The sequence below is a fragment of the Colletes latitarsis genome, chromosome 11 (assembly GCF_051014445.1).
Source record: "Colletes latitarsis isolate SP2378_abdomen chromosome 11, iyColLati1, whole genome shotgun sequence".
NCBI classification, from domain to species: Eukaryota; Metazoa; Arthropoda; class Insecta; order Hymenoptera; family Colletidae; genus Colletes; species Colletes latitarsis.
The window spans coordinates 30,686,879-30,709,318 of record NC_135144.1 but is presented as its reverse complement, the minus strand read 5'-3'; the positions used below and the strand labels follow the sequence as shown (position 1 = coordinate 30,709,318).

General features: G+C 35.1%; 1 protein-coding gene across 5 annotated transcripts in view; it reads left to right on the top strand.

Annotated features, from left to right (window-relative positions):
* Axn (protein axin) overlaps positions 1 to 19,359 on the top strand; it is a 31,135-nt gene extending 11,776 nt beyond the window's left edge. The window contains exons 1-8 of one of the 5 annotated variants that reach the window (XM_076777586.1): positions 12,098 to 12,182; positions 13,999 to 14,154; positions 14,473 to 15,277; positions 15,624 to 15,788; positions 16,493 to 17,172; positions 17,264 to 17,571; positions 17,708 to 18,006; positions 18,147 to 19,359. In XM_076777586.1, coding sequence (XP_076633701.1) covers positions 14,088 to 14,154; positions 14,473 to 15,277; positions 15,624 to 15,788; positions 16,493 to 17,172; positions 17,264 to 17,571; positions 17,708 to 18,006; positions 18,147 to 18,273 — 2,451 coding nt within the window. In that variant the 5' untranslated portion in view covers positions 12,098 to 12,182; positions 13,999 to 14,087 and the 3' untranslated portion in view covers positions 18,274 to 19,359. Of the gene's footprint in view, positions 1 to 12,097; positions 12,183 to 12,498; positions 12,648 to 13,998; positions 14,155 to 14,472; positions 15,278 to 15,623; positions 15,789 to 16,492; positions 17,173 to 17,263; positions 17,572 to 17,707; positions 18,007 to 18,146 lie in introns of those variants that run through there. The other 4 variants (XM_076777585.1, XM_076777584.1, XM_076777587.1 and 1 more) reach the window with 4 other exon arrangements.
* Positions 19,360 to 22,440: the final 3,081 nt, after the last annotated feature.

Genomic DNA, 22,440 nt, shown 5'->3' with positions numbered 1-22,440 from the left:
GGAACACATAAGAGAAAGAGGGAGAGGCTGTTGCGGCCGTAAGGGAGGTGTGGCAGAGTAAGAAGAAAAGACGACGAAGAAGAACGGTATAAGAGCGAGGAGGAAAGCAAGGGAGAGAGATAATGCTCGCTCTCCCTTGGCTCTACGGTCACTGTGTAGTTTCAGTCTTACCGTGTACGTTGTATGGGGCACAGGTCTTCCTCGGCATCCTTTGTCGTATTCACATTCAAGCGAGCCGTTGCTTCAGCCCCTGTTTTTGTGCTCGTTTCGCTGATTCGGTACGAACGAAAAGATTTCACGGAATAAAGTTTCGAGCCGGCAATCGAAGAGCAAGCGTCCAACCGACGAAAAATTTTTAATCGAGTTACTATCCGGCTATCCGCTTTACCGTTTGCTCCGCTGACATTTCAACGAACCAGTAACGATACCGCGTAGCTTCGAATTGCTTAGCGTTTTATGCAAAAATCAAATTCAGACGTAATCGATCGATTAAGAAAATATTCGATCTTTGGTCTCCTACAATCTCGTCCAAACTTTTGCGTACCACTAACGAAGACGTACGAAATCGAATTTCAACGATGCAGCGTGGCTTACGAACGTACTCCGAAATACAAGGTTCGATCAGCGTATCTCGAGAGTAATGTGTCGCGACGTATTTCATGCAAACGAAAATGTTTTGGAAACACGAATACAACTTTTACAAACCCTTTGTACTGCGGGAAGTTTATGGTGTTTTGTCAGATGAACTCTTATTTTCGATATTTATGGACCTGAAGCCGACTGACCGTAATACTCGGTTTTGTATTAGGCGAAACGACGCTTCGTTCGTTTGAGGATATAATTTTAAAAGGAGCCCAGAAAAGTGTCCGTTACACCGTCGAATTGAAAACAATTTTGTGAAAATAAAGTCATGGCAAATGATTCCGAAGAAACGCCTGGTATTCTGTGTTACTTAGTCGGCGGGCTGGGCGACTGTAAACAAAACGAAGAGAAGAGTAAAAACGCTACGAAGCGAACTAGCAAAAACATGCGGAGTGCTCGACGACCTGAATGGTTTTATCTGGAAAATCCTATTTCTGAGACTTCCTGCGAACGGTGCAATCACCTGAAAACTATAGTTCCTGCGCGATTGATGCAATCCTTCCGCGTGTGAACTGCAATTGTGATTTTTTTTTCTCCTTGACCTACCGGAGATCGTTCGTGTTAAAAATAAAAACAGTTCCAAAGGTTGCAATCGTGCACGACAAATTTTTGTCCAATTTAATCGTAATTTTTTACACGAACAATATACACGAAATATCGAAATTAATGTACGGCGATGAACGATTTAATTCCGCGAAAGATATGTTTATACGTAATTTGTGAACATTTACAGTGACACGTAAACGAATGTTCGCCTTGGAGGCATGTAAAATATATAGTTACATAAGACGTGAATATGAAGTGTGCCCAACGAAGAAAACGTATTGATGTGTCGTTACGGAATCAAGGTACATATTAATTTAAAGCAAACTTAAAAAGCCGATGACGGCGAGGCGGCAAGTGTCGTTCGTAATAATATTTAAGCTTTTGCTGTACTGTTTATATTCGGTCGTTACCGATGGTCGGAATATTTAAGATGATCTACGTAAACTGAACATTCGATAACAATGTTGACATTTATATATTATTATTATTTGGAACTATTACCTTCTATATACGCTTGAGTTAATATAATTATCCAAGCTTCGAACCCAAGGATTTAAACAAATGTATATTAAATATAAATGACCATCTACTCATCGCGTAATAATAATTTATAAAAAAATTTTTTTCTGCTAAATTTAGGGAGTATTTTTCTTCGTCCGGGACATAAAATTTTATTGAATTGGAATAACGCTGAACGTACATCGCATATATGAAAATATGTTTCATTCGAAAAAAGAAGTTTAGTAATGATTTGGAAAAAAGATAAGGCAGACATATATTGTAAATATATCTGTATTTATTGTGTAATAATGACAAAAGAAATGAATATTGCTTAACATAAAATAATTAAAGTTACTATGCAGAAAACATCTCACAGCTAAAATCGTATACATTAAGAATATTGTTATTGATATCCCCGGCTGCATTCTACGGCATGTTACCTTTTCGACATTAATTTTACTAGGTTTTGTGTAAAATTAAAATTTCTTCTTCTCTATAGCGTTTAATAATGTATTGAGCAGTGCTAATACTTCTACCAATAATTTTTGCAATTTCTCGGACCTCTGGTGACGTCTGCTTCATTTTTACTATTATTACAATTTATGTCGTTGCTTCGATGCAATACCACATTTACCAGCAAGCTAAAACAATGTGATCTTCTTTTGTTTATCGTTGTTCGTTTCTTTTCGGGGATTCCTGGAGGGGAATAGCGTACGATTTCAGCTGCGAGTTTTTTTCTGCACCGTATTATAGTAACTTTATTTTTTTTAAGTTAAGCAATATTCATTTCTTTTGTCATTATTACACAGTAAATACAGATATATTTACGATATATGTCTGCCTTATCTTTTTTCCAAATCATTCCCAAACTTCTTTTTTCGAATGAAACATATTTTCATATGTGGTGTACGATTTTGATTGTGTCTCACTGTATATATATTTGATTCGAGGGACGAACGAAGGTCAATCGGAATTGAGAAGAGAAAGGCGGGGCGACGAAGAATCTTGACACGTCAGTGAACATTCTCCTAAGTCGATGGTCGAGAGCCGGCGGTCGTGACGGTCGACGACCGACGGTCGGTGTAGCTGCCGGCCGAGAGCGGTCCCTTAGAAGTTTCTTTGAAAGATTCGCAGCTCGCGAGGCATAATACCACTACATAAAGTCATCTGGCGATAACGGTGACACGCCTTTGACCGTTTCCGCTCGGTCTTTCACCAACAAATCCTTGTCGGTGCTTCAAAAGACTTTGGAAGTCGTGTTTATGGCTTGATCGAGATCATTTCCGTTTCGAGCTGATAACACTCCCTTTATTATTTAATTGATAATCATAGTTGCCGGTGATGGACATTCGATATCGATAGACTTGCTCGTATCTTTCGAGGAGAACGCCCGTAAGAGACGGTATTAACCCTTTTTGATATTTCGCTCCGGCTGGTCCTCGCGCGCAATTCTTATATTTTCCACTTATACTCTGCGGCCCATGTATATTTCATTCTACTCTTCGCGACGAAAAGCATTCGGAATGAAAGTTCTTCATAACTGTTTCAAGAACACCTATATTCTAATATTGGGTTGTTCGGAAAGTAGTTTTGTTTTCTTACCAACAGAGACGTTAATTGTACTTTTAACCAGCCAACTTTATTCTAAACCGTATTTACATTATATATGTATTGTAAGAAAATTGTTCCTTTTCACGAAGGAGAAAAACGAAATTACTTTCTGAACAACCCAATGGTTTTCAAGCTCCACTTTTTAATCAGCAATAGGTTGCGTGTATTCGAATCAAACGATTCTTCCTTGTTTACTTAGTTACTGTTGATTTGAACTTAATGAACATTAAGACACAAAGTTAAACGAAAACTTAACATTGAAAATAACAGATAAATAAATTTTTTTCAATCTAACGATACCGAGAACAGAAATTTCTGTTAGTTACTTCTAAATTACCGCGCATATTTATAAACAATAAATGCCCAAAGCACGGTAGTTTATATCTTTATCTGATAAAAAACAATGATGTCATAAGCTTGTCCCCTTACGGTGCCCGGCGACCACAAAGGGGTAAGATTGCACAGTCTACTCTTTGGTGTGCTGAATGATCTAAGTTCAGCTTATATAGGCTTTTTTTTTTAACCCTTGCTTTAAGGGGAGTAAGTGCCCGGAGACAAGTAGGGGTTGATCAATGCCCCTGTCGTATCATTGTCAAGAATGTCTCCTTCCTTGAAATACGGTTGATAAGGGAAGTCCACTCCTTGCCGAACGTTGATTACCGAGTATCCCTAACATACCGATAGTATCGATTCCGAGTTTCTATACAGGGTGTTCGACCAACCCTGGGAAAAATTTTAATGGGAGATTTTAAAGGCCAAAATAAGACCAAAATAAAGAGTATCAATTTCTTGACTGAGGCTTCGTTAAAAAAGTTATTAAAAAATTAAATTAAAAAATCTCAAATCATTCTGAAAAAATTATTTCTGGTTGCGGAGATCAATTACAATCATTTTCGATGAATACACATACCCCCGGAATCGTACCCACTTTCGAGAAACAAATTTGGGTAGGCGCCTAAATTCGGCGAAAAAAAAAGATTTCGAATCGTTCTAAAAAAATTATTTCTAGGTTCTGGAGTCAAGTACAACCATTTTTGGTGAATATACATACCCCCGAAATCCTACCCAGTTTCGAGAAAAAAATTCGAGTAAGTACTGAAAGTTTTGGGTGAAAAAAAAGACTTTCGAATCGTCTTGGAAAAATTATTTTTAGTTGCAGGTGTCAATTGCAAGCATTTTTGGTCAACAGACATACCCTCGAAATCCTACTCAAAAAAGTATTAGACAACTTTTCTGTAGGGCGCCAAACAAAAATACTAAAAATGAAAAAGAATTTTTAAGAAAAATCGACAGGGGGTAGGTGCCTACATTTTTCGACGAAAAAAAAAAATTTCGAATCGTTCTAAAAAAATTATTTCTAGGTTCTGGAGTCAAATACAACCATTTTTGGTGAATATACATACCCCCGAAATCCTACGCATTTTCGAGAAAAAAAATTCAGTATGGGCGGAAGTTTAAACGTTAATAACTTCTTAACGAAGCCTCCATCGACAAATTGGTATTCTTGATTTTCGTCTTATTTTGCCCTCTAGAATCTTCCATTAAAATTTTTCCCAGAGGTGCAATTAATCTATTAACTCTGTAACCTAAATTATGTATAACTTCCGAACAAAATTATACGATATGGCCATCGATAAATACCAACAATGGAACATAAATCGAAAAGTAACTTTTGACTGTACCATTCTGGCGTAAAAAATTGTAATATAGTTGTCATATGATATTGCTTTTATTGATACATATTGACAATAGGATTAAATTAAACTTGAAAAATGTAGATAATAGATACGCGACTTCGGAATGATGCGGGGTGATAAAGGATTTTCGAAGCAAAAGCTTTTTTTCTGTTGAAATACTTGTTGTGTTTTTTATATAATTTTAATGCAAAGATATCGTGACTCGGTACAAAACACGAGAATTCCTTTGCGTTCTCTTTGAAGATTGATTCAGAATCTTGTTCAAAATATATTCCGTCGTGAAACATCGCGGATTCTGAATGTACTAGAGCTTCCAAAGAAAGTTTTATTTAGTCGTAATGACGACCTCCCAAATTAATTTCTGGTTTCCCTTAACTCGCGAAGCAAAAAGTTAACGAATCAGCGTGAGGGTCTAGAGTGGTAACGCAGGCACTCTGCTCAACATACCTTACCCCGACTTGTAATCTATAACAAAAATTCTGCTAATGATATTAGAAGGTAAAATAACAAGATACAGTATTCCATTATACCTTCAGCTATTATCGTGTTTTTTTTTTTTCTTTTTTAACGTTAAGAATTTTACCTACCGATTATTAAAAATATTATTTCAATGCTTGATTCAATAATTCACACTCGTTGTGTAGGGTTAGGTTATGTATGTGCATAGATAAGTATTATTCCGTCATTGCATGGAGAAACAGATTTCATGTTTTCGTGTAGTAATTGAATTTGCACATTTCTTCGTTATTACGGCCAATAAATTCGTTAAATAAATTAAAAAATTATTTTTTTGTTAACATTTTGAAGTACTTCGTCAGTTGTATTTAAATGGTCGATACTTCGAAATGGTATTTACGCGTACCGTACACATAACCTCTAAACACGCAGGATGCAATTGTGCTTAATTCGTGCAATATTGAGTTTACGTTCTGACAAGCAGAAAAATATTCAAAACTTGCCGATGTATTTCTGATGCTCGTCGTTTTTTTTCGACCGTGGCTTTCCGAGACGACTTGCTGAAAATTCCCCAAATAGAGAACAGAAAACTTGGCGAACGTGTTAACGGAAAGTTTCGTAACTGTCTGCACGGAGAGAGGAAGGTCGGCAGGAGGAGCGAACGAAAAGTCGAGGAAGATAAAAAATTCGAATTATACTCTGTAAAGCCATGTGGAAATTTAAATGGTGGCCGTAAGAAAAGCATAGAGTCGTCTGAGACAGAGTTCTTCGGTTGGGCGCGTAAAAGAGATTTTACCGTGGTCGAAGCAGCGCGACCTAAAGATGGAAGAAGGAAGAAGAAGGTGACGCATGAGGAGGATGACTGGGTGGGTTGGTAGAAAACTTACAGGTACCGGGAGGGAAGAGAGAGCTGAAAGGGTTAGCTGAATGGGCGCCATGTGTGCTTTTCTCGTTTGAGGAGCTTCGGATTGCCCAGTGCCGTACTGAGATTTCTCCGCGCTACTGATCTCCAACAAATGTCTTTAATTTACCGCTACGTTATTAAACGTAAAAATATTTCTCGATATCTGTTCCGAAAACAGAAATATATCAAATTTTAGTTGATAAATGATCGGGCGTACGGAAAGCTTATCGTTCGCGTAAGTGTGTCGATAACATTTTAACGCCGTCTATACTTTATCGACGGAGCAAGTGCAACTGCACGAACGATACTGCAGTACCAACAGTGGCACAAAAAATAGTCCAAATTTCAAGCGACAACGGGGACGAGCAAGAAGGAAAAAAGTAAAAGAAACGTCGGGGAAACTGAAAGAAGAACGAAAGATGCGTTACACTTTTTCCCTCGGTCTCGTTTCGTCTTCCTTCGGTAGTCTGTTTTTCGGACAATTCCACGTAGCGAGCTGCGATTGCCGACACGGCAATCTAAGATGTGAAAAAGAGACGGAGAAAGGGGGCGGATAAAAAGAAGAAGACGTGGAAGAAACGGAGAAGAAGTAGAAAGAAACCGAGAGTGAGTAAGTAAGTAAAGTAAGAGGGTAAAATAAAAGAGGAATCGGAGGAGAGCCCTTTGGACGCGGACCGGCGAAGTGAGGGAGGAAGGGGGGGGGAGGAAGGGTCAAATAAGGTGGACCGCTGTCGGAGTCGAAGCGGGAGGCCGCTCAAAGTGGACAGAAGGAACGAAAGAGAGACAAAAGAGAAAAGAAAACGAAAGAGCGAAAGAGCAAACGTGCGGGCAAGTGAAACAGAGACGGTGGAAAGAAAGCTACGAACGGGACGGCACAGGTAAAGGCAGAAGGAAGACGAGGAAGGCGATGAAGGAGAGAAAAAGGCAAAAAGGGAGACGGAAGACACAGACCTCGCCGGCTGGTGGCTGGCGGCTGGCGGCACCGCTTGATGTACGTCGGGTCCGTAATTACAGGTTTTCGGAACGCCTCGCTCGGCGAAGCACGCTCTTTGAGAGCTAGGGCCCTTCCCTCGCCTCGTCATCTAACCGGTGACTCCGAAATACTTGTCATTTCTTCGATCGCTTTTTCTCCACGAGAAAAATATCGCTACCTTCGGGAAATGTTAATACGTTCGAAAGAACGCGCACAATGGGTACCACCTTCTTCTTCGTCGTTCTGTCGCCTATCGCGTTTCTCTCCCACACGATCGGTTGATTAAACATCGATACTTTGATCGTATCGCGTCATTGTGCAAAATTATTTTTTTTCAGCAACGTTATTCTGACAGTGATACGATGTTATACAAAACAGTAAGATAAGGTTGTATCGTTTTACTTCTTACAGAATTGATAGTTTGATACACCCGGTACGTGGAAGTTAGATATAAGTTCGGAGCGTATACACGCCACAGTAAACTGCGTAAAACATTGTACCATGTGTATTCGGTATGATACGAACGTGTCTAATTTTGTTCATCGATAACTTAAAAATTTTATAATTTATAGTAACGCAAAGAACTTTTTCCTCTGTTTTGCAAATTAAAAGTTGATACGATTATTTGTCATACAGCGAGTGACAAAATTATTCGCTCAGTCGAGAATGCGAAATAAATGAAAGAGATAACGAGGCAATAAAGGAATTTTTTTTTTTGATTATAAATAACCAACCATTATCGACGATTAGAATTTTATTTTGGTTTCGTGCAAACCTTTTCAACTAACGATCTAATAATCATAATAATAATGGACGACAGTCAGAAGTAAACAGAGAAAGTGCTAATTGTCAGTATCAATTATCTGTAATCGAAACAAAATTTTGATTATTGTTAATTAGTAACCAAAATCATTTTAAATAAGAAATATAATAGTTATACTTCGATACTGACAGTAGGATGAATTTCAATGGAAAGTACCATGGGAACAAGAATACATTTTTTAGGTTATGTTTAAAGCACTGAGTATCTCTTACTCAGCGATAAAATCATTTCTACATACATATGTACGTATGCCATTTATGAGATATGTATAATAATGGTTATGATTTGCATAAAAATAGAAAACTACGAAGCACATGGAATGAGATCATCGGAATACCGATGCGAACATCACGGTATCGTGCGTTTTAATATATCACAGCATTTGTAAGAAAACCGAGAAATGTTTTCGGACGAGTAAAGGCAATGCGAGTAGGAGGCAGGGTTTAAATTCCACACGGTTGATACATTTTTGCACGCTTGAACAAATTTCAATATCTCCGAACATCTTTTTATGGGTTCTTAGTATTTTGCTCGCCGATATCAAACAGCTTGGCATGCGAGGTAACACCGGTCCTAGCATTTACCGACCAAGCGAAAGGAGAATATAACGTGTCGTTTAGAGATGAATTTCGAACCTATCGTCTCCAGATGTCTTTCCTACATTCTAGGGGTTAGCCAGAAACTTTCACCGTCTAAGAATTCAATGCAATCATGCTTCATGGAACATCGCGAATTTTTCGATAACAATGTTTATACAGGGTGTTGGGCCATCCTTGGGAAAAATTGTAATGGGAGATTCTAGACGCCAAAGTAGGACAAAAATCAAGAATACCAATTTGTTGATGGAGGCTTCGTTAAAAAGTTATTAACGATTAAAGTTACACCCATATTGAATTTTTTTCTCGAAAATGCGCAGGATTTCGAAGTTATGTCTATTCACCAAAAATGATTGTAACTGACCCCTTCAACCGAAAATAATTTTTTCAGAACGATTTGAAATTTTTTTTTTTCGTCGAAAAATTTAGGCACCTACCCCCTGTCGATTTTTCTTAAAAATTCCTTTTCATTTTTAGTATTTTTGTTTGGCGCCCTACAGAAAAGTTGTCTAATACTTTTTTGAGTAGGATTTCGAGGGTATGTCTGTTGACCAAAAATGCTTGCAATTGACACCTGCAACTAAAAATAATTTTTCCAAGACGATTCGAAAGTCTTTTTTTTTCACCCAAAACTTTCAGCACTTACTCGAATTTTTTTCTCGAAAGTGGGCAGGATTTCGGGGGTATGTGTATTCACCAAAAATGATTGTAATTGACCCCCGCAACCGATAATAATTTTTTCAGAACGATTTGAAATTTTTTAATTTAATTGTTAATAACTTTTTAACGAAGTCTCAGTCAAGTAATTGATATTCTTGATTTTCGTCTTATTTTGGCCTCTAGAATCTCCCATTAAAATTTTTCCCAGGGGAGGTCGAACACCCTGTATAATATAAATTTTTTTTTTAATTGTTTAGATCAGTGGTTCTTAACACGTTAAACACTGACCTAATTTTGTTTTACTTTCCACCGAGGCAGCATGTAAATATACAAAAGGCGTCTGTTTTAAATAAAAGACAGTAGAAACTCTCTATTGGTATTATCCCTTATCGTGAAGTAACATTGATTTTTTAAACAAACGTATATTTGAAAATAAAATATGCGAAATAATATAAGTAAACTTACACATATAATATTCCGGTTTAATAAAAGTATTTTCAATATTTTAATGATATGTTGTACAATTACAAGTATCGATACGATTTTTATTTATCAAATGTAATAATTAAAGAGAAGAATAGTTCCAAGCTTGAAACATTTCAAGGGCTAAAATCTTCAAGTCCATTCAAACATTGATACAATAGTCTGAATGCTTCAGCAGTATTGAAAACTCGAAGGAAGACATCCATGAAATATATCGGTCTCATTCATGTGAGAGGACCTGGCTTTTATTCGAAATTGAAATTGGACGAAGCTTTTCATCGTGCATAAAAATCTTCGACGTTATAGGCAACAGTCCTAATAGTTCTTCGCGCGACGTATTTCTTTCGACATATAATTATATCTCACGGTACTGCGCTTCAAATAATTATAACGACAGACATCATTAAGCAAGTAGGAAATAAAGAAGACATTAGAGAAGTGTGTAAGGTGGACGTTGAAATGATTATACTCGTACTCTCGTCATTATTAAAATTGAAGATTTTAATGAAGTATGTTACATTGAATGGTGAATCACCCTTGGTTCTCTATCTTGTACGTTCGTATAATGATTAACGGTAAAGTGCTCCTGTTAATCCAGACTGATTCCAGCATATTGACAATAAATTTCACTTCAAATTTAACGCCTTTAAGTCACACGATCATTCCTTTAATGAGAGTATTAGTCAGAAGTTTTTGCGTTACTATACTTTTTAATTATACTGTGCTATGATTTATTTTTTAACAATTTAATTTACTTGCACGATTACAAAAATGTAATTCCTCAGAATTATTTTATTCAGATTGTGTATCATAACATAAAAACAATGTCAAGAGTAATAACCAAAAATGCCTGATTGGTTATGACGGGTATCTAGTGCTTAATACTAGTTTAATATTACTATGAAAGTGAAAAATTAACTGAAATTAAAAAATTTCAAATCGTTCTAAAAAAATTATTTATGGTTGCAGGGACCAATTACAATCATTTTTTGTCAATAGACATACCCCCGAAATCCTACGCACTTTCGAGAAAAAAATTTGAATAGGTAGACAAATTTTTCGGCGAAATTAAAATATTTCAAATCGTTCTAAAAAAATTATTTTCGGTTGCGGGGGTCAATTACAATCATTTTTGGTGAATACACATACCCCCGAATTCCTACGTACTTTCGAGAAAAAAATTCTGTACTGAAAATATACTGTGTGGCCGGAAATGTTTCTATAATTTTTTAACAAAGCCTCGATCAACAAATTAGTATCCTTGATTTTCGTCTTATTTTGGCCTCTAGAATCTCCCATTAAAATTTTTCTCAGGGGTGGCTGAACACCCTGTATATGGCATAGTTTCTACGTGTCCGAAACAGAATATTTCATCGAATTATCAAATTCTTATAATCTTTCTTTTACGTAATCGCATCGATAACACGCATATACAAATAAATTGTTGGTATATCTTAAAAACTGATTGCAAATCAGTGATTTCATCTTTAAAGTGCTGCTACATTAGCGGTATTGGAGAAAACTGTTCGTAAAGTATTCTGTGACAATCTCGTATGATGGTAAATTGTAACTAGTGCCATCTATTAGCACAGATGGAATGAAAATTGTAAACAAAGTAGTAACGGTTACTTAGCGAAGCTGTATCTCGCGCTGTTAGTTACAGGTGGTTGAAACATCGTGCTTTCTATTCTTAGTGAAATATTATGTATATTAATTTATTATGCATTAACAAACTGAATCGTACATTTAATTACTCCTAAAATAATTAATAAAATAAAACTCTCTATTAAATATATCTATATATAAAGTTAAAGCCAAATAAATATAAATTGTTATCTCTATTCTCTCAGCTTTATTATTTAATATCATTCAAATAATGTTGATGCAAAGAAATACAATTTTTTGAAATTAATATTTTTTCGGTAATTATTGTTAATGCCGGTTTAATTAATCTAATGTAAATGTCTTTATTTTTTGCAAGAACATTTATACAATTTTCTTATTATTTGAATCGTGATATTAAACTAAGCAAATTACTAATTTGTAATATATACTTTTCTTAAAGTAGAAAAATATTAAATGTTAAATTACGATTCAGTAATTATAGGCATTTATTTGTTTAAATAATCGAAATATTTCGAATGATATAACAAGGTTCATTGAACAATGTATTAAAGTAACTTATAGTGAAAAATGTTTTTAACTTTCCTTCTAATACAATATAATGGTGCAAACTACCTGGAATGTCCTTTAGTGGTTTCCCTGTAACTATCTTTTACTTGTGATTTGTGTAAGTAGTATACATAAAACAATTGAATCTATGACATGTGTGTTACACTGTATAGTTTTTAAACAATAAATTTTATTGAAGTGAACAGAATTTTCCTAAATGAAAAGTATAATCTTTCCATCTATATATGTGTGTGAATTATATTGTTTTAGAACCGTCTAGTTTTTTTTTTATTTTAAGAGTAGATATGTCAGAACTATGCGCTTTACAATCTGTCGAGATCAGATATTGTATCCCTACTCCACCCTTCCTGTACCAATGTGGCGTCGGTCCTGGTCAGGACGCAGCCTTAGCTCAGTTTGCCTAGAGACGCGTCGACAGTGGTATCGCATGTTCATTCTGTTCTACAACAATAGAAATTAGGAGGTGCTTGTGGTTGAGGTCAATAAACTTGTAAAGGTTCCGATAGATTTTACACGGCTATACAGATTTCAAGGTTGCTTGTAGGAAAACGTTGGCAAAATGGTATGTACACTCCTTTTCATCCCCTAGTACAGGTAAATGTGCACTGAAGTGAGATGATTCATTATGACAGCTTTTCATTTCATATTTTCCCTTCTATACAGGTAGAGATCAGATTTCTATGGTTGCATAGAGCTTTTATATATCTTAAACCTATTTACATGTATTACATATATATATGTATATATGTGTATATATATGTTTTATGCTGTATATCCCAGTTTTTGCTACTAAATACTTAACGTTCTTTTTAACTACATCTAATGGGAAGAGTTTTTATAACAGAAGTACTTCATATATACTTTATTTATTTAAAGGATGCATAAATGCAGGTGTATTAGATGCTTTGTATTTAAATATATACTAGTTTTGAAAGTGTATAATTCAAGTTCAGATTCAATTATTTAAAGTAATTAGATTAGAACAGAACAATTTAGAATAACATTTGTAGTTTTATACAATATTAATATAATAAAGCTACTTTGATAATACATATTGCTGCTGGATAACAAATATATTGTTAAAACATTTGGTGAAGTTGAGTAGGTATTTTGTAACATTAAAGTCTGTTTTCTATATAAATAGGTATATAATACATAAGTGGCTGCAACAGGATGCTTATGAAATCATATTTCTATAGTCCATCTTAACAAAAGACCGAACCTCTGGGATATAATGGCCTTTTCTTTGTGTAGGAACCTTACCCTATAGATCTATTAATATCTATCCATCCTGTCAAAATAAAATTCTACTCTACAGTGATTTTATTCTGGAAACTAAGCAGTGTTTGGGGTTGACTGTAGTGTTCAATGGATTGCGTTATAATTTTTGTCGATCAATACCACACAAATGCTCTGCGCAGACCAATAGGGATATATAGAGAGGCATCTTTCAATGCGCAGACTGCCAGAAGCTACCCCACAGTTTTTCTGTCAGGCTCCACCCTTAGAGTTCTTCGGGATAGGAAAACCATCCTTAGGTGCTTAATTGGTACATGACTCACCGCAGGGCTCGATCGATCCAGCATCCCTAGCTTATGTCTTTTGTTAGAGTATTCTGAATTCAGAATATGCTTTCTCCATTGTATGTTATTACATATTGAAATACATGTTATTTTATGCAAATATATAAAACTGAAATGTACAAAAAGCTGTACCATTTGAATTAAAATATGGAATTTCCCTGAATAACATTTTTCATTTTAGATGGTGATAAGAATGCTACATTTCAAAAATTTTTCCTCATACATGGTTTAAAAATCATGTATACCTACATTTACTCATAATGATCTATTTATTATTCTTATTTAAGAATATAAAGTTACTCGTATGACAAATTATTATTTTTATTTTAGGTTTGGATTAACCATGTCCACTAAGAGGCGTCGTGGGCCTAAATTAAATATAGAACGTAAAATAATACGTGAAGGCCATAATAGATAGGATGAGTGGATCTCGACAGAACGAAGCACGTTGCTTCAATGAAAACTCTCCACGGCCACCAGTGCCTGGTATGTTTTTATACGTGTATTTGAGAAATCTTAAACTGACATTGCAGTACTCTGTACTTTATGTCAAAAGAATTTATAAAAATTTAATGACATCTACACTAATAAATTGTTACATTCATTTATAATCTTTCAGTGAGCTTAACCTAACGTTACGTCACTTAAAGATTGCAATAGGTTTTATTACTATACGCAATACAGGTCTTATATTTATCATGTTGTTACATTGATTTACTAAATGTCGGCTTGCCAATTAAAGTTAATTTCTTATCAAACAAATATTATAAACATAAATAAATTGTTATCAAATTTTGATTGTAGGGGAGGAAACAGGAAACTACGTCAGCAGGTTCCGTCCACAGAGTCCAACTCTGACCCCTAGGCGCTCTTCTCTTGCAACTCCAACAGCTTCAGGTTGCGATGCTTCTGCACCTTTGGGATTTGAACCGGAAGGTTGCTGTAGTACGACAACTATGGAAAGCGATTCACCACCTGCTTGCTTGCGGTGGGCCAGGAACCTGCATTCTTTGCTGCAGGATCCAGTGGGCTTGGAATTGTTCAGAAAATACTTGGATCAAGAAGGCAGACCTCATGCGAATCCTCTTAACTTCTGGTTTGCTTGCGAGGGTCTCAAGGAACAAGATGATCCCGAAAGGATACATCAATTGGTTAAACTTATCTATAGAAAGTTCTTCCTCAAGTCGCAGTTAGCTATACCAGAAGATGTACGAAAAGAGGCTAATCGTCGTGTTAAAGAAGGGCGGGCAGATGAAAAAGTGTTTGATGCTGTACAGTTGGAAGTCGAACGTCTCATTAATGAGACTACATATCCAAACTTTCTTCGGTCTGATATGTATCTTCAGTATGTTCAGTCCTGCCAGAATCCAGACTCTGGTGGGTGTCCTAGTTCAGGATCCAGTCGAGAAATGTCTGTTTCTTGCGGGCCAAGTTTATTGCCCACTGTCCACGAAGACAGTGAATTTGTTAGTTCCATACATAGCTCACATTCAGCTAGTGAAACGCCTGGGGAATTGAGGGGTGAGCTGAGATTGACCAAAGATATGCTTATGGCTACTCAACAGACTAGGGCGATGGATCTTCGACCAAAGCCAGAAGCGTATGCTGGGTAATATATTTTTCGTACATCTACAGTTTTTATTTAAAACATTCAGTACCTAGAATGCCTAAAATTAGATTTGCATTAAACGCTTTATTTAGCTAGTATTATTTTTGAGCTTGTTGTGTGGTCTTTTTGCAATGTTTTATAATGTATAATGTTAAATATTCATATATAGCGTTTGTAAAATTGACAAAATAACTGAAAAATATCACGTTGTGATCAAATATAGCATATTATATGAGTGTTTTACGTTTCTTTTATGTTTTAAATTTGTGATATTTTTATTAAAACGTTTTCCAATTTTCTGTTTGTTTTTTCTCTTTTGGTTTGATGTTTTGCGTGGCGCTCGTAGCGTTTACTTGCAACATGGAGCTAGTCCATATCATATGCTCGTACCCAGACTGCACGCACAATATTCCTCATACAACCCAGTATCCAGACAGGATTCAGAACTTCAAAGCTTGAGCAGTGATGCACGAACTGAATCAGACAATATGTCACTCACCGATTCATCAGTGTAAGTTTTCTTTATTTTATTTAACATACAGAAACTAGATCCTTATTTGATGTAAAGACTAATTGTAAATAGAAAAAAAATTTATTATGTAAATTGTATATAAGTATATATGCTTATACTGTGAGTTTTTCTTTGTATTCCATTATATCTTTCATTTTAATAATTCTATGATCTGACATGAAAGTATTATTAAGAATTATATAAAATATAACGATTCTGGCACAAGAAATGATGATTTTAAAATTAGTAAAGCTATCATTGTAATATTTATTGTATTATCTTTTATCTTTTCAAGATTTTCCACAAATATTTATTTACGGAATATTTCTCACAACATTGTTTCATTGCCATGTTAAGTATAAAAACTGTATGTTTCATATATCTAAATAATTTTTATACTAAGTGTTGAAACTGCTTTGGTGAATTATAGTATTAAAAATAACAATTTAATGCTTGAATGTGTATTAATTGTTACTTCTAATTCAAAGAATGAAGAAAAATGTTGTGTTCTGTTTTTTTCTTTTTATATCTATATTTTTACCTGTAATATACTCCCTAAATTTCACAAAAATAACAGTGTATTTTGTATAAAAAAAAAACATGTATATTATATTTGCATTACTATTTTAATGTAAAGTATCTAATTTTGTGTGTGGATTCGTTATGTAATGACTAAAAACTTTTGTTATAATTTTTATTTGTAGTGATGGAATGTCCATGGGTAAACAACGAAGTAAGAAACAGTATATAAGACAATGTAGAGCCATCAAAGATTCAGCTAGTTTAAATCGTGATCCAATGGCGCATCATTCAATCATCCCTCGTACACAACGAGTACCACGTGATCTTATGCATCCGCTGAAACCAGAAGAATTTGCTCAAGTGCTTATTGAGAAGTTAGAGAATGTCAGACGCGAAAGAGAATCTCAGGAAAAGCTTGATAGGCATTTGCAAGAAAGTGAGACAATTGGTAAGGATGTGTCTTTGGAGATGCCAAGTGGGGCTCCAAAAGCATTAGCTGATGCATTGAGAGAGAAATTATTGATAGAAGAAGATAACGATCAAGCAATTCTGGACCAACATGTATCACGAGTTTGGTCAGATTTGACACCTTCTCGATCGCCTGGAATCGCGTCCCCAAGACTGCATTCGCCTGAAAGAAGACGTTCTACGCACAATTACCCACGGTCGTACAAACAAAGAAAAGAGAAGGACGTGTTCTCTACATTTTCAGCAGATAGCGGTAATATTCACGATTTTCAAGAAGGCAGCGATCTTATCGGAGCTGGCTCCATGAGTTCACTAGGATCTCACTTGCCTAAATCTAAATCCGTGCCATCTGATTATGCCGATTCCCTCCATAAACAAGACCTGTATCTTCAAGGTAATACACGTTAGATTCAATAGAAATTACATTTTAATGATTAGTGAGAAGTTATTGTTAATATATGTTCGTATATTTGTTATTTTTATAGGTCATGATCAAAGATTCCGAAGGTCAGATATGACCAGGAGATCAGCCACAAAGAAGTCTATGACGGAATTAACCGATAGTGGTGTAAGCGTTGTAAGTGACGCACCACCATCGACCATTAGCAAAGATATTCGTTTTTTATCATGGCTTAAAGAAACCGACAAGAAAGATGTCAAACATAGCCGTCATGGGAAAAAATATGGATCTCGTAGTGGTTCTTTGGAAAGGACGAACAGGGAAACATGGGGTGTTCCTGCCCAACCTTTTGTTGCTGACCCAGGAATGCCGCCTTTACCGCAACCTCATACAGTAAATATAAACGAATTTATTACGAATTATTGAATATATCATTCACGCATAAATCGATGTGTAGGGTAATAATATTATGTAAATTATTTCACTGTGTGTTCGTCATAAATCTAAAAGTACGCTATTTTATTAATAGGCAACCCAATTAGAAGAAGCAAGGAGAAGATTAATCGAGGAAGATAGGGCACGTTCAAGTTGTAAACAACGCCATTCTAATATTTCTAAGCAATCATCGTATGAGCCTACATTGCAGAGTCAATCTTATGTCCAATCAAACCAATCAACGTTAAAGAAGACAAAGCAAGATATTGGAGATTTTACCACCGTTGTGTTCAGTTTCTGTGACGAACAGTTTCCTTATAGGACTAAAATTCCTGGTCATAACGTCACTTTAAAACAATTTAAAGAATACCTTCCTAAGAGAGGCAGCTATCGGTACGTGAAATTGAACGATTGAAATCTATAATCGTTAATCGCTCACAACGATCAACGATTAATTTATTTGCGAATCGTTCATTCACAGAATAATGTAAGTTATTACACTGCTAATTACAATGCTTTACATTTTTTTTTAGATATTTCTTTAAAACTGAGTGTGAGGACTTGGATACAAAGGTTATACAAGAAGAAATAACTGATGATTCTGAAGTTTTACCGTTGTGGGAGGGTAAAGTTATGGCGCAAGTCAAAGCACTTGAGTGATAGACTGAAACAAGTATACTCTCAATAAAAGAACGTGCTAACTTCGAATAAGTGCCGCAACTAATTTTATTTAAGAGGACCAGCATTCTATAAGAAGAAACCTAATAAGGCGATACTCGGTGTTAGTTTATTGAAGTTGCTAAAGCGGTTTCTTCCGCTTCAGTTAACCGAGCAAGTGCTTTTTAATCGATGAAACAAAAATTTGTCAAATGAGCAAACCCGTTATATGTTTATTAAGTAAAAGAAAAAAAAACAAAACCGTCTTTAGATAAATATAGATTTTATTGGACATTAATCCTTAATTAATGGTATTCTTTACAGGATTCGTATTTTTTTTTTTTTTTTTTTTTTTCGACATTTACTTTTGATTTCAACGAAACATTTCTTCGGGTGTTCAGTAATATTCCGTATTTATTTCTTACTCGTGAATTCGACAACGGAAAAACATGCACGTGGTGTCGTTGAAATGTATATAATTCCAACTATGATTTTTTTATGAAAAGTGTTCCGTTTTATAGCGAAAATTTTGAAATTGACATAATTGTAATTTGGTACCACTTCCGATGAAACTGGACAAATTGCAGTTACGTACGATTTGATTGAATTTTCACAAAGGCAACATTTATTACGGTAACAGAAATTTCGCATAAACGGAATACCATCGTGATTGCATTTGGTTATCTCCAATCGATTTGGACAAGCTGCAATAACATCAGAAAACACTGTATATCGATTGAATAATTTCTTCCTCTTAAAGACTTCCCATAGTTTTCCAAACGACTGTACAAAGGCCCGCGTAGTTCATCGCCTTAGTAAGGTCTGTACAGACCCTAGATATACATAGGAAAGAACATTATTACAAATTAGTTTTTAAGAGGATATATTACGTGCATTATAAATACACACGCTCTGTTTAATATACGTAATATATCGCCCATTCGAAATACTGTGAAAAAAAATATTAAGAATACAAATCATGTTTTGTCGTACCACCATTATCACCCATTTGACATTGTAACATAAGCTCCTGCATAACGTACCACATACTGGAAAATAGACGCGCAATATGCAAATTGGCATCGGGGGTTTGGGGTGGGGGGAGGGGGGTATGGGGGGGGGCGAGGGAATTAAAACTACTTTGGTGGAAAAAGAATCATTAATATCTAGACCGTAACAATGTTTTATCAGGTGCGAAAAATTGTGCCTTTTTAGTGCAGTAAGATCGAAGTAAGCCTAAGGAAAAAAAAAGGTTAAGAGATACTTATAAATTGGAGACCAGCGGGTCTAATATCGAGAGGATAAATTTGATACACCGAACGTTTTGTATATATTTTTTTCCAAACTTCATCGTAGTCTTTGCAAGCTTAATCATTAGTATCACTAACGCTAAAAAAAAAAAATATTATCAGCATCGTTATTTTAAACACTTACGTTTCAATACCGAATTCTTGACGATAATATACGACCATTCTCTTTCTTTTGTTTTAATGATTCTGTTAGGAAATGAATTATATATGTATTAAAAAAAAAAAAAGAAAGGAAAAAAAGGGAAAATCGAACGTATGATGAAATCTTCTCGAACGGCCTTCGCATACTGGTTCGATTCTTATAGTCGTAGGCGCTCGCTTCCTAAAACTGATTTAAAAATTTTTGACAGAAACGCAGAGACGAAGAAATGTAGTATCTACATTAAAATGAATTCAATGACGCCGAAGCTGGAGGCGATGCACCGTGGCTGATAACAGTTTATTGTATGTAATTGATTATCTTTAATTAATACCACGAATGATAAAGTGTTCCTGTACCTAATTAATTAATAATGATTATTATTGTATATCAAAAGTATTGAAAATAATAATGCCATTTTCACTGGATTACATGAAACCTATCGTATTGTGTTATTTTGGAGAGTACCTATGTCTATATCATTCAAGGAATTCTGTGTATTTTCAGAGCTTAGTTACGGGTAGTTAATAAGTTATCAGACTGCACATACTATGTCAAAAGAATAGAAGCTTGAAATGTGTACAATCGAAGACTATCATCGACGATCATCTGCCACATTGTCATCTACTCATCTACTCATTCGTTTAAGTTATGGTATTAAATTAAAAAGTCAACATTCAAACACACGAGACATATTTTCTTATGTTATTACTTTCTTTTTAAACCATTCCTGTACGATCACTGTATACTATTGTGTGTAATTATTGCAGGTATCGGAGTGTATTTCTTATTTTTTTCACGAAAGTGGAGATTGACTCGAGGTCATTATAGTATGCGTCTTTGGTAACGATAGCGGATCTGGTCAGTTTTGAGATGACATCGTGTATCGTTAATTTAAATAAAGTTTTAATTGAGATTCGTACTATGGTAGAACGAAGGAACAGTGTGCGTGTTTATAAAACGTATTAGTAACGCAGAAAAAGAAAATTATTGACCCACGATTTAATTAGGTCGTCGCGTGTTCTAAGTGTTGTGCTCTAAGATATCGATAAAAAGAAAATAGTTGTCTTTTTTTCTATCTGCGATAGATTTCGTGGTTTTATTTCTTTGTAATAAGATCGGTTTATAGTTGAATATTTGTTTATTTGAATCGAAGCCGAATCAAACGAAATATCAACTTCCCAAAAAGATTTAAATACGATGGAACCATTTTCTAGCTTATGAGACATAAATCACAGTGTATTGGGCAATGCATGGTTTCCAAGTTTAGTATTCTCAGTGTGCTGTTATAGCGTGTTATACATAAGCTGTATCGTGACGAAAATTGTATCATGAATACAAAGAGCGACGCGTAGAATTATTTATATGATTATAATATTGCTAAAAATATTTTTTTATTACTGTTGTCCGAATACCTTCTATTTTGTTACATTAATATAGGGAAATATATATGTGTGTGTGTGTATGTATGTATATATATGTATGTATATATATATACTTATACAATGTTTCCATAAATAATTCAGAATCATGTAATTTCTTTAAAAGTATTTACGACACAACGAAACTAATTATTTACTACTTTATTTCTGTTGTAGCTATTTTCACGATCTTCTCTACGTACAAATTTGAGTGTAAGTTTATTTTTAATTTACTTATTTCGTACATCCAATAACAAATCTGATCTATTTATATAAGATGTCTATGCGCGATTTTAATTTCTCCTTAATCCCTGCCACGTTATTCTGTGATCATTTTTAAGCGACTTATAGCAATATAGCGTTCCTCGTATCTTTGTTCAAATTTTATGTAAATATGTAAAGAGGACTGTAGATATGTAGGACACGTAACCTTGGTGTTTTCAGATCTTCGGTCTAGACCTAACGGGAGACTTTATCAGCGGTGTACAACGATGATAGTGCATATGGTAGTGCACGTTCATAAAAATAGCAACTATTACGCAATTATTTTCTAACGGTTACGCGTTCGTCTTTCTTCGGTCGAAGAAACGAAAGTTAGTAGATACAGGGAAGAATTAAAAAAAAATTATCTTTTAATTAACGCGATACACATTCTAAAATCTATAGGATATCCTAAGTGTTAAATATCCATCGCGAAAATATAACGATTCTTCAAATAAATTAAAAACATAATACAATCTCGAAACAAACGCGAGAAGTAGTGTTCCCGAGACGGTATAGTAAAGATATTTAAACTCGAAGACTTGGAAATTAATTGAAATTTCTACTAATAAAAGAGACTGCTACAAACAGTTACAACGACGTAAATGAACAAAAGTCATTATAGGAAAAAAAAATAACGTTGCAATCGATAATCTTTATTTTTACAAAGATCCCAACGCATCGCCGTTGACACACACATACGGTTAAAATGGGATTAAAAAAGAAAAAGAAGATATTCTAGCTTACACACCGAGGAAGTATGTGTTTCTAAATTTCTTCGCGCCGAGTTCTCTCTAAACACAATTTATCGGAGAGACCAGAACGAAACTCGAGGGTGGAAAATCCAACAGCCACGTCGTTTCCAAACGATTCAAAAACTTCTTCGCGCCGCTTCAGTTGGCCCGTAACGTGCTTCGGCTTTGTAATTAAATCTGCTGGTACATTTGTTTGTTTTCGCGCGTGCTGCAGGAATCACCTTTGACAGATCGAAATCCAAACAATGCCCCACCCATCGCGCGACGACGTATCGGTAAACACG